Here is a 13,138-nt window from a genome sequence, read left to right as displayed (position 1 = left end):
AAAATCCTCATGTCTAGTGGTGACATTAGTCACCAGCCTCAGTGAGCAAGTAATTACTTAAGCAGAATCAGTGTGCATGTAAGGATGGCAGCTGTTTCTGCCTGAGAACACCAGTGGACATGGGGTGGGAAGCAGTTAGCTTCCATGGGTGTTGATGGTCTCTTCACATTTGGGATTGAAGTTTGTTTTTAGCAAGTTGGATTAAAAACTAGAATTATTTAATACAATTAATAAGTACAAGTCATTGGTAAACCAGTTCAGCCATCTGCCCGGCCTGGCAGGAGCCAGGACAGGAGCATTTTTGTGTGTCACGTCTGTAGTGCTCCTAGGTGCTTGTCTGCACACAGGGCATCTCTTCCAAGCGTGTGTGTGCATTCCAAAGGCAACAAAGCTCTAAGTTGGCCTCTCTAGAGTTACTCTGTAGAGGCCAGGCTTTTCCTCTGTGCCTTCCCTATAGGATAGAGGAGCACCCATCCACTTGTACAGCAAACCTCCCCACGGGCAGATTTAGCCAGATTCTAAACCCCAAAGTGAACCGCCCCATCACTTCCTGCCTCCTGAGCGCCAGCTCTGGCAATCCTTTCTGAAGAAGTCAGTTGTACTACCTCAGAACTACACAAGGACTGCCTACCACAGGGTGTGTGCCATCCCGTACAGCTGCAGATCCTGTCTGACTTCTGAGGGTCTGTCCAGGAGACTGCATTATTAATAAATGCCTCAGATGATTTTCACGGGTATGACAGACACAGCTAGGGGATACTTTTGCTCAATAGTCCCTTATCAGTCACCCTCCATCTTCAAGAAACAAACAGGCAGGGAAACAAACCAAGACAAGGGAGGAAGCAGTCTAACTGGGGACGAGGAAGAAAGCAAGGTGAGGGTCTCGATAAATCATGATGGAAAGTTTTTTACGTTCAAAGACACCCATGCTGAAGTCTTACCAAAGTACATCAGTGTGCCATGCTCTGTGCTCATCCTGGCTGGAGGGGGCCTTACCTCCCTCCTGAAGTAGGCCAGGCTTTAGGGCCCAGCTCAGAGAGTGACGCCTGTGCACATTGCGGGGTCCTGCACTCCTCATGCTCACTGGCACTCCCAGAGAAGGCTGTGGTGAGAGGAAGACTCTCTTGCCAATGGCTGTGAGGAAGAATGTTTTCCTGGAGATCTTCATGCAGCCCTTGTATGTGCTATGTTAATCATGCAGTATGTATGGTCGCATATCTGCCACCTGCCAAATCTTCACATGATGCTTGAGATGCCGGGGCAGGAGGATCACAGTGAGTTGAGGCTCACCTGGACAACATAGTTTGCTCTATGATAGCCTAGGCTGCAGAGAGAGCCAGCTTGTTTCAAAAAATAGTAATGACCAATTCATGAGCAATGTAGGCCTTTCTTGTGTTTCAGAAAGACAAAGTATCTCTACAGTATGGGATATTACCAAGAAGGGAACAGAGCACTGTGTGTTTCCCTGCCTTCTGGGAATGGTTGCAACTTTGTAACAAAACTGAGTGGGAAGCTCAGAGGAAGCTTCCCTCCAGTCCTGTGTCCCTATGTCTTCGGGACTGCATCTGCTTCAGGAAGTCATTTTCGATCTTAAATTCCAGTGGTAGAGCCGGAGCCTGTGCTTACAGTGTGTTACATCTTCTGTCACCCAGGCATCCCGTGCCGTCCCTGGCCGTGCCTGCCCAGACTTCACACCCTAGATCTCTGGGAATTGGAGAAATAGCAGTTCCTTGATATACAGCATCCTGAGGACAGTGGTGTGGTCTCTCTCCTGAGGAAAGAGAAAGAAAAAAATCAGGCCCCTGAAAGACCAGCGCCCTGGAGAAAGCAGATATACGGCTCTGTGCAGTGATTCTTTTGAAATTTTGATTAAGTCAAAACTAAACATTTCAAGAAAAAGAAAAGCCACAGTAGGACAGACAGTGTGATCATGTAATAAAAGAAAAACCCTACGTTGTGCTTCGTGTCAGTCCATTCCCACCCTCCATGATAGGGTAGTGCACGTGCGTCTGTATATCTAGGGTGCCCAGGTTAACGTACATAATAGAGAATGAAGAAAGTTGGGGACTTTCAAATGTCACATATGCTTATGTTCATCTGAGTCTGATTATGAAATCAGTGTGAATTACAGCTGATTATTGTAATACAATTGGCTTACCTCTTTCTGCTTAAAATTACTTTTGTGTACATTAATATGTGAAATGCATAAAACATATTACTATTCCTACTGCCAAAATACTATTCAGACGTAACTTTCAAATGCTGGCAGAGCCGTGCATGGTTGCCTGCGGAGCAGCAGGATTTGATAGAAGTCATGTGATACGACCTTCCCTGTCTCTAAACTGTGCTGCCTGCCACTGCTCTGAGCAACTGGAGAAGAGCAAGAACACGCAGATGTTCATGCCCAGGCCCGTTCTGGCCTGCACTGCTTTTCTTTCCTCCTCCTCCTCTTCACCCAGGCTCACTAATTCCTGCCTCACTGGGCCCTGCAGAGAAGCTGCAGGAAAGCAGCCGCCACTCTGAACAAGGCTGGCTCTGCTGGAATAGCGCTATGGCTCAGCTGCCTTTTTTTTTTTTTTTTTTTTTTTTTTTTTTTTTTTTTGAGGTTTCACACATTCACAGAAATAACACATTTTTAGCTGATCCCAATAGATTTTTCTCTGCAGCTGCATCACTTGAAAAAGCTTTTTGTTCTAGTTCTTAAAGTCTAAGTATTGAAAGTAATTTGGGAAAAAAAAAAGAAAGAAAAACATCTCAATTATGATCTGTGTGAGTCTCGATGCCTTTAAGGACTGACTGAGCTGCAAACGGGCTCCACAAACCCAGCCAGTGTGCCTGTGACAACACAGGCTTTCAGAGCACGGTACTGAGTGTGCCGATGTAAACTCCAGGGCACGTGGCAGGGTAGGCTTTTTTGGCAGGACCTGTGGTCTCAACCTGCAGTGATGCTAACGATATTAACAAATTAGCACCATGGAGCTTGCCAGCTAACTCACCAGAGCCCGCTCATTCTCTCCCTGCTGTAATTAAAACTAATTATTTTCTAAAACATAGTAATACATGAATATGTGCAGTAATCGTTTTGTAGTGGGCGATCTGCAGGGCCTGTTTCAGGCTGGTTTGCTTTTCCTTTTTTCTAGTACATTGTGTTCCCTGTACCCTGCCTGGCTGAGCCCACACTTGCCGTGGCAGCATCTGGAGCAGGTCCTGTTGATGACACCTCAGGGTTCTGTCATGTTGACAGGGAGTGAGTGCAGATTGCTGCCTCAGTGTCCTCTTGTTCTTTACACATGTATTTAGCACGTCCTCTAGTGCAGGGATGTGCAGATGGCTCTCTAGTGGGTTCCACGGAAATTCAGCTCTGTTCCCTCAGTAACTATACCAGTTGTCCTCTGTGTTCTGATTCTTCCTTAAAAAGAAATGAAACCTTAGCCTGAGCATGTGTGTTGGTCTCTACAATGAGTATGTGTACGTCAATTGTCTGAAACTAACAGGGCCTCGATGAGGCTGCTTCGCTTGCCAAAGATAGGACGTGTGGGCTGCACCAGGAGCTGCCATGGGCATTTCACTCCTATGGAGGGGTGGTGACAGCAGGCTCTATGCTAGCTGAAGGGACAGCAGCACACTGTAAAGTCATAGGAACCTTCCCTAAGTCCTCTGTGTGGCTCTGCTCCTTTACTTCTGTAGACTAGACCATGTGAAGTAGCTAAGATTTTGCAAACAGAGGTTACTTGAACTGAGGAACTAGAAGGCCAAGCCATCTAGAGCCTAGCTGGACACTGAGATGCTTGCCCGGTGCCATGAGCGATTCATGTGACTGCCCATTTCCTCTTGTTCCCTGCTATCTTAAGGGGTGATAAAGAAAAAAACTATTATAAATTGGCCTCAGTGTTTGGGACTCTTGAGCATAAGGAGTCTGCTATTCCCCCATGTAAAGCATTCATACATCAGCATGCCTCAGGATCCCATGATTTATTTGGTTGGTTGGTTAGTTGGTTGGTTGGTTGGTTGGTTGGTTGGTTGGTTGGTTGGATGGATGGTTGGTTGGTTTTGCCCTTTCTTCCAGGGGAAGCTTGGGTGTCAGTGCCTCACTCAGTAGCTCATGTAAGCAGGGGTGCCATGGTCCGGCCCATGTATAAAGCTGACTTTCCTCCTGTTTTTCATCAGCATCCATGGGTCTTGCAGATATGATGTCTCCCAGTGAGTCCAAACTGTCCGTGCCTCTTAAAGCAGATGGTAAAGAAGAAGGTGTGCCCCAACCTGAGGGCAAGTCAAAGGTACTTCTTCCCTACACACCACGCTCCTCCCAGCACGCCATGGTCACTGCCTGCATGCTAATGTCCTCTGCACACTATGGCTCTCCTGCCATGCTATGGTCCTCCCTGCATACCATGGTCCTCTTGCATGCCATAGTCAGTCTCCCCTGCAAGGCGCTCGCTCTTTTTGACCTGGTACTGTGTCACTGTCCCATGAGTTTCCTCTCTGCATGCCTTCATGTGCCACATGTGTGCAGTCTTTTCTCTCCTACTGCATATCCCCTGTGATGTGGATATGAAAGTTACTGGTTCTAATGGCATTAAATCACCATGGGAGATGGGGAGGGGAACAAAACTTACCTGAGAGATGCTCTCTGGGGAAGCAGGGGACCTCTGCTGCCTGGTGCGGACACTCGGAGTCATTCTCTCTGCCTTTCTTTGGAGCTTCCTGCTTTGGCCACCTCAGCAACAGCATCCATATTATTTTGCTTCCCTACCTTATTTCATAAATAAGGTAAATAGCTCTTTATCTTTCTCTCTTTCTTTCTTGAATAATGGGTAATCCGTGCTTAGCATTCTGTTTAAGCATGGTGGCTTTCTGGTCTTTCCAGCATCCCTCACAGTGACCAGCCATACTAAAAATGTTCCGGTACTTGGCTGTGTGTGTATGTACATGTCTTTATATATACAGCTGTAATATATGCAGAGAGACATGTACACACACACACACAATTAGTCTGTTAGACTGGATGTACTTTTGTTTTAGATGGAGTCTGATGTAACTTTGTCTTTTTCTTGTTCCCCTCCCACAGGACAGCTACAGCTCTCAGGGTATCTCTCAGCCTCCAACCCCAGGCAACCTGCCCGTCCCTTCCCCAATGTCCCCCAGCTCTGCCAGCATCTCCTCCTTCCACGGAGATGAGAGTGATAGCATTAGCAGCCCAGGCTGGCCCAAGACTCCATCAAGCCCTGTAAGTGGCCCTGGTTGTTTAACTCTTTTTTGACATTTTAAGGTCCGGGGGGTATAGTTGATTATGCTTTATTGCTTGGCAGTTTGCTTTATAAGACTCTGCATTGTCGATCCATGAAAAAGCTTTTTAAAAAAATAATTAATTAATTAATTATATTAGTAACAGAACAAATTTATGTGTGCCATAGATCTTTCTGGCATTATCAGCAGCTACTCTGAGGTGAAGGCCAACCTCCCTCCACAGGGAGGTGTGTCGATGCTTTGGGGGTCCCCAGCTCCTCCAGGAGTGCAGACTTCGTGCCATAGAAGGCTTCTCTGATGACAGCTGCTGCCATTTACAAGGGTCATGAGAAAATGATGCATTTGGCTCCGGGTTTTACTTTGTCATGGGCTTGTTATATCTAAAACATATTCCGAAGCTGTGTATCTGAAATAAATGAATAAATATTGCAACCAGGTACAGCATACCTACCACAGCGGCAGCCCTGCTTCATTATATGTCTGGCATTGACAGAGGTGTGGAGAGGCTTGTGAAGTCTTAGACTAAGGATGTGTGTGTGCGTCAGAGCCATTAGGAAGACCGGACCCATTCCCCACAAAACTGCTGGCAGTCTTGAGCTAGGTGTGGTGTTCAAATGACAGCAGTGCTGTGTACATTCCAGGAAGTGCTCTGTTGATCACCAAGTTGGACCTTACTCCTTCTAAAAAATTATTCTATACCAATAAAAGTAAGTGTGTCACAGTAACCTTTTTACAATACACTCATACAGGGAATCAAAAGATCTTTAAAGATTGTTTAAAAACCTAACATGCAGTTAGTGGACAGGAAACTCACCTAACACCACCGATTTCTGTAAGACAGTGTGTTAAAGAGCCCAGCTCAGGACAAATTGGAAGGAGGAAGCCCCTGGCTGTGCAGGATCTGCCAAGCTAGTCAAAACCCAAAAGGAGGCTGCTGTAAATTACCCACTCACTGGGCGAAACAGACAGAGCCTCCTGGCTGAAGAGCTGCTGGCTAGAGCACATGTTAAGGAAGCTCAACTGTAACCACCATTTTCCTTTTCAGAGCAAGGAAGGGTGCTGTGGGTGCTCCCCTTGTGGCAGATGGGGTCATTGAGATACTCAGGATGAGACATGAACACAGGAAAGAGAGAGCACAGACTCTTGTTTTTATGTGATGTGCTGTTTGCTCTTAGTCTCTGAAGGCAGGCAATACTGTGTATTTTTTCCTTCTTTCTCTCCCTTTCTTTCTCTAGATAACGGAAAAAACATATGCATTAGTGATTCTAAGTGAATGGGAAGAATTTAAGTACATTTGCAAACCATTTGCATATCGGCTCAGTGGTAGAAAAACGATAATCACTGACCATGAAATGAAGGAATTACAGGGGAGTGAGGTCTGCTCTGTTCTAGCTTCCCACTCAGTCCACCTTATCCAGAGAGGCAAAATTCTGATCAAAATTCTACTATCTATCTGGATGTAGTGCCACAAGCCAATAATTGCAGAGTAGAAAGGTAAAAGCAGGAAGGCTCCAGCCTGGGCTACATAGCAAGACCTTACCTCAAAAAAGTTTTTTTTTCAATCTTATTTAAATGTAGTAAGAAAAGCAAACTAAAGTATTGACCCCATTTCCAGATAATTACACTTGAAATGTAGTGGTTTTTTAAAAAAATATTACCATGTATATTATCTCTCTATATACCATAAATTGTTTTGTGTTTAAGAGTTTACAGCAAACCCTGGCTCCAATGCTCAACAGGGGCAGGAGAAGCCATGTTTGCGGGGGGGGGGGGGGGGGGGGGGATGCCAGACTCCTGCTGTGCACTCTGCTGGGCTCCTTCCCCAGTGAGCTAGTTATTCAGGTAGGATTGAAGCGGGTAGAGCACTGGCCTTGCCATTGTTGCCTCAGAGCCCCACGGGCATCTGTAATTCAGGAGGAGCTAACAGCTCCTTCTGAAATTTGCTCTTAATACTGTCCCCAGTAAGGCTTTCCTAACAGCAGGCATGAACCGGCAAAGCTGCTGTGGTTGCTTTGACAGCACACTGTGGACCAACACTGCTTTGTTAGGAAACATTCTAAAATATAAATAAACATTTGTCCATACACATATACATAGAACCAAGCATATGGTAAAGACTGCAGAAATGTAAATTTGCCTCAAAGACTTGAGGAAATGTGCGTTTTAGTTTAATTAAACTGTATGCAAGGAAAACATTGGTGGCACCATAAGAATATCTTGCTGTAAGTTTTCAGACATCCATTCCTTTTTTCCCCTCCCCAATGGTTTCAGAACCTGGGATACAGTATTCCCAGCACAGAAGCAGTTCCAAGTGGCTCTCAGACACCTGCAAAAGTTACTGGATCTTACTTAAGGCCTTTCCTACTGTCAGAGATGGTGTCTCATAAACAGAGTCCTCAGGAGGGGACTGGAGAGAGCTCAGAGCTGGTAGAGCTGCTCTTGCAAAGGACCTGGGTTCAGTCCCCAAGACCCATGGGTGGTTCACAGCCATTGTAACTCCAATTCCAGAGGATCCAGCGCCCTCTTCTGGCCTGCATGGCACTGTACACATACGATACCCATACACTTGAAGTAAAAAATAGATCTAAAAGAAAAATAAAAACTTCCTCCGAGGGTCCCAACAGCTGGTGTCTAGGAAAGAGGAAGAGATGAGCTTTGTGGCATCAGTAAGACACACGTGCTGTCTGTCGGGCTCTACCTCTCTGTTCTCTCTTTAGGATAGTGGTTGGCTCACCAGCAAGCCTTGGGCCAGGAAGATGTCCGATTTTCCTCTCTCAGCTGTAGTCTCCCCATGATGACTGTGTTCATGACACACCTTGCTCTTTTGTCATGTGCAGAAGATAATCTGAATCTGCTGTTAATTCTTACCTGAGCATTTATAGACCACATCTAAGACCATTAGTAAAGGACACTGTGCTGAGTGAGTGGAATCAGAATCAACAAGCTTAACTCAGGGGTGGGAGAGCAGTCATCAGCCCACCGTAGAACAAAGCTTTGCACATTGTAAACAAAGTACTGCAGAGGAACAACCCAGCCTGTGCTGGGATGAAACTGGGCTCGGGTAGAGCCAGCAGGCCTCCTGAGAGGTTATCACACAGTCCCTACATACTCCTGCTACGTGAAATGCTTTGGGGAAGACGTGGAGGGTGACAAGAACTGTTGGAGGTAGAGAGATGGCTTCGATGTTGTACTTGCCGAGGACCCATTCTACTCCCAGCCCACGTCGTGGGGCTCACAACTGCCTGTACCTCCAGTTCCAGGTGATCCATACCCCTCTTTTAGACTCAGTGGATATCTGTATGCAGGCACAGGCCGGCACACACAAGCACCTTAAGTATAGTAAGTTCTTACCTAAAGTAATTTTAAATAACTTGACATTTTGTTCAACCCTGAAGTAAACCCTTAAAGATCACTTACTTACCATTCTAACTGGGTCATCTCCCCTACCCCGCCCTTCAGGACTAAGGACTGGATTTAGATCTTGTTGTATACTACCACTGGGCTCTGTCACCTACCCTTTACTGCTTTATTTTCTTCCAGTTTGAGACAGGAACTCAAGAAACTGTCCAGTCTAACCTCAAACTTGTGATCCTCCTGCCTGTAGTGTTAATCCTTCAGATTACTGACACAAAAAATATGTTTACACAAAATATATAAACATGGGTGACCTGGGACCAGCAGTGCAAGTCTGTTCCCATAGATGGGAAGCTGCCACTTGACAAGCCTGGAGTGTGGCTTCCAGAGTGGTGGGCAGCCATGCTGGGGTACTTGTCTCGCTCACACTGAGGAGCTCATAAACTTTATATAGGGAGAGCTGGCTGTCTCATGCCACAACTTTAGCTGCTCAGCAGCTTACAAACTCCACTAGCTTGGAGGCACACTTGTCTCCTGCCTGTAGTTCCTGTCCCCCAACCCCCACCCCCACCCCACCCCTGCACATTCTGCAGCAAGCACCAGGGATCTGTTCTACAACATGACTTCGCTTTCCTTTTTTTTCTTTTTGGAAAAAAATTTTTTATTAGATATTTTATTTACACTTCAGATGCCATCCCCTTTCCCCATCCCCCCCCCCTTAGAAAACCCCTATCCCATGCCCCCTTTTCCTTTTTGCATTTATACATTTTTTAAAAAATGTTAATCATAGGCTTTATAAGTTTGGTATTGTTCAATCAGAGGTGTAACCCACTACCCAACCTAGATATAACAACTATCTTTGACTGGTGGAGATACATGAGCATCTGCCTCTCTGTCTCCCCCCTCTTTCTCTCTTTCATCACCTAGCTTCTCCTCTCCTTCTCCTCCTCTTCTTACTCCTTCTCTTCCTCTCAGTACTCCTCCCACCTTAGCTCCTCCTACATATCACCCTTCCTGTTAAAATGAAACTTTTCTCCCAAAATACAATATACAATTAGAGCATAATTATGCCAATTTGTACCAGTGAGGTACAAGATAGTCCTAATACCCAGTCCATCCTTTTGTTGACTAACCAGCACCTCTGTCATCTATCCTAACTAAAACATTTAGTTCTGAACCTGGCTTTAGGATGAATGTCAGTTGACGACCATCCACTCAAATCTTTTCTCTCAAGGTAAATAGCCAGGATTGGCTATGAGGCTATAAGTTTTCAACCCCGTCAGAAATCCAGAATGACTGAGTTAACTATAATTGTGGGAAGCACAAAGCATAGCTTCTAAAACTTAGCCAATTTATAGAGACCTCTGAACACCTGGACACTCGCTCTACTTCAAAACGTTGGAGCATCTGTTCTTCTGCCTTCTGGCCCAGAATCATCTGACAGACCTTAGTGCTGCAGAATTATTAAGGGCTGATTACTCTGTCTAGGCAGATATAATCAGTCGACTATTCTGCAAGTGTGTCCTTTTCTGAACAGTAATTTGTCTGTAGAAGGAACGAGGCAATTCTTGCCTAGTGGCTGTCTCACCACAACTGGAGTAACTCCAAGGATGCTCAATTTCTTCTTAGAATTCAATATAGGAAGCTGTCAGGAGCAGACAGGTCTCTAATGAAAATGAACATTAATACAGAAATGTTTGTCATGTCAATTCTAAGGATTTCTGATGTTTTGAAAACCAACTATCCATGTAAGGTAATCTGGACTGTTGCCTGTTAACTCCACTCAGCTATTTCTAAATAAAACATAGAAAACACCCTAACAATAAACTCCAAGCCATGAATTTGCTATAGTCCCTTAACTCACAGGCTGACCATCTCAAATCAGTTAAAAAAGTTAAAGAAGGACTGGGTCTAAGCCTTGTATTCCTAAATGTGTTATACTGGTACAATGCCTGTGAGAGTAACAATATTCATCTCACTGTTACATCACTAAGAAGCTCATGCCAATGAAAACCTTAAAATTTGTAATCAAAGTAAATTGGTGCCATTTAAGAATTTTTATCTTCATCTTGATACTAATTATACAGATTTCTACTAATAGGTTATGGCTGTGCAATTAACCCCTAGCTAATCCTCTCTATTCCCACAAAACCACTACTTTTCCCTAGAAAGACAGTCCAACATTTACCACCTTAGTCCCCAAGCCCAGGGAATAGGGGCGCTGACTCTTCATTAGCTTCTTCAAGCTGAATATGGGCATTGAGATATTAGGAGTGGGGGGAAGAACAAATTGATAAGCCTCTGATGCTGTGTCTTCACTGCATCCAGATGGAATTCCCGGACCTCAGAGGTTTGAGCAGGTCTGCCCAGCTTGCTTGTTGAGTAGATACACCAAGGCTGATCATTCTATGACTTCGCTTTCATAAGGACATGTATTAATCGTTTTTATTTTGAGAGAAAAAAGTAGGAATGTAATTTTTGGTGATGAAGGGCTTTGTGACATCAAACATTGACCACAAGCATTCATTCTCTGGGCTGCCAGCCTTTTATTTACCAAAGCATGTGAGACCTCACTGGGCTCTTGTCTTCTGGATTCAACACTTCTATCAATATGCTTATTTCAGTTTCGTTGTTTTTGGTGTTAAAATTAAGAGTCTGGGCCCTTTCATTTAAAGTCAATGTACAGTTTCTGCCTGAACTTGTGACCGTTATTGCTGGCTGCTGTGTGGTAGCAGCAGTGTTTGAATGGATTTTCTTGTGCTCGTCAACTCGCTTATCTTCCCTTACCTTTCTCCCCTCCGCCTGATTCCTGCCCGCCATGCCCACCACCAACCATGCCCACCACCATGCCCACCACCACATTCTCTGACTCTAGAAGTCCAGCTCGTCTTCCACCACTGGGGAGAAGATCACAAAAGTGTATGAACTGGGGAATGAGCCAGAGAGGAAGCTGTGGGTCGACCGGTACCTGACGTTCATGGAGGAGAGGGGCTCTCCAGTCTCCAGTCTGCCAGCAGTGGGCAAGAAGCCCCTGGACCTGTTCCGACTCTATGTCTGCGTCAAAGAGATTGGAGGCTTGGCGCAGGTGAGCCTGAGTCAGGGTGGTGCTGCAGGCAGGCCTTTGGGTGTGCAACTTAGTTCCAGATGTTGTGCTTGGTTCTGACTTTTCTCACAGAGAAAAGGCTAAGCCTGTAGGATGGTCCCCTTCCTAGGACTCTGTAGTGGTTGGAGTTATGGTTCTTGACTCTGCTACCAACCCTTGTGCCCTCAATTCTCTCATCTGTACTGACCAGTAGACCTTTTCCCAGGTAGCTCTAGAGTTCTCTGGAATCTGCTACAGATTCATGGTCAGTCGTCCAGAAATATTTTAGAAATGACTAAATTTGTTGTGGATCAAATAAAAATCAAATTCACTATTTTTCTATAACCAGAGCAACTAATAAATTCAAACCTCATATAGTGGTGCTTGCCTGTAATTCCATAGATTGGGAGGTAGAGACAGGAGGATCAGGAGTTCAAAGCCAGCCACAGCTATGTGAGAAAGAAAAGAGAAATAGGAATTCAGTCATAAGGGTAAAGCCATGCCTACAGCTCCTGGCTAGCTGCAGTACTGTAGTGAGCCACTGGGCTGGGACACTGGGGGAGCAGCTACACACCAGGGACAGAAGTCAAGGAGATGCTCATTTTTTGTCTGTGTGAAACACCCGCCATTGTTGTTGTCTGTCAGAATGAATGTCCCCTAAATCCTATATCCTTGATACTCCACTTTGCACACCCCATTATTTTTGGTGAGGGGTCTGGTTGAAGTGGGTATGTACCTCATCATGGCCTTTATCTGGGTATATTCACAAGGCACAGGCCACTAACTCCAAGAATTGATGAGGAAATTTGTGCATAACTAAGTAAATTATAATAATGTTACTACCCCGGCGTGCGGGCCGGTAAGCCACAGAACCGGGCTGTCTGATGGCAGACATGAGCTTTTCCAGTGGCTCCTGCCATGACTGGAGATCACCTGTGGACTTTCTAAAGACTGACCATCCAGACCCCAACCCTGGATCAATGCTGTGGAGCTGGCTGGGTCCCCAGAAGCCTAATAGGCAGTTGGAATGAGATAATAAACACCCCATTAAAGTAATCTGTCACCCTAAGTATGTCTGAGGTTTCCGTGTTTCAGTTCTTTGATTCTACCCTAGTGCCAGCCTCCCACAGGACTGAGGCCTATAACTAGATCCATCAGAACTCAGGCCTCTGCAGAGTCCCACATCACTTGCTGGGTAGATCACCTCTCCCTGGCTTCCTATGCCTCTGCCCCTCCCATGCTGCTAATCTCTCTTAGGCTAGACTCTAATGCAGATCCCCAAGACTAAAGCACTAGAATCCAGTCATCAGGTGGTGTGTGTGGCTCTGGTCTGGCTCCCTGAGTCACGCCAGTTAAGCAGATTACACCTGCACACAAACAACTCTGCAGTTTAGCCAGTGCACACCCGGGGTATACCAGTGCTGCCCCCCACCAACAAGCTGCCCTGGCAGCTCA

The 13,138-nt window shown here is 45.6% G+C and overlaps 1 protein-coding gene across 7 annotated transcripts in view; it reads left to right on the top strand.

Moving 5' to 3' along the window:
* The window catches only part of Arid1b (AT-rich interaction domain 1B), a 348,947-nt gene that overhangs the window by 311,086 nt on the left and 24,723 nt on the right, over positions 1-13,138 (top strand). For all 7 annotated transcript variants that reach the window (XM_076926714.1, XM_076926712.1, XM_076926709.1 and 4 more), the window contains 3 exons: positions 4,168-4,277; positions 5,069-5,227; positions 11,477-11,686. In XM_076926714.1, coding sequence (XP_076782829.1) covers positions 4,168-4,277; positions 5,069-5,227; positions 11,477-11,686 — 479 coding nt within the window. The remainder of the gene's footprint in view (positions 1-4,167; positions 4,278-5,068; positions 5,228-11,476; positions 11,687-13,138) is intronic.

The sequence above is a fragment of the Arvicanthis niloticus genome, chromosome 28 (assembly GCF_011762505.2).
Source record: "Arvicanthis niloticus isolate mArvNil1 chromosome 28, mArvNil1.pat.X, whole genome shotgun sequence".
Lineage (NCBI taxonomy): Eukaryota > Metazoa > Chordata > Mammalia > Rodentia > Muridae > Arvicanthis > Arvicanthis niloticus.
Note: the sequence above shows the minus strand (reverse complement) of the source record. Positions and strands in the feature narration are given on the sequence as shown.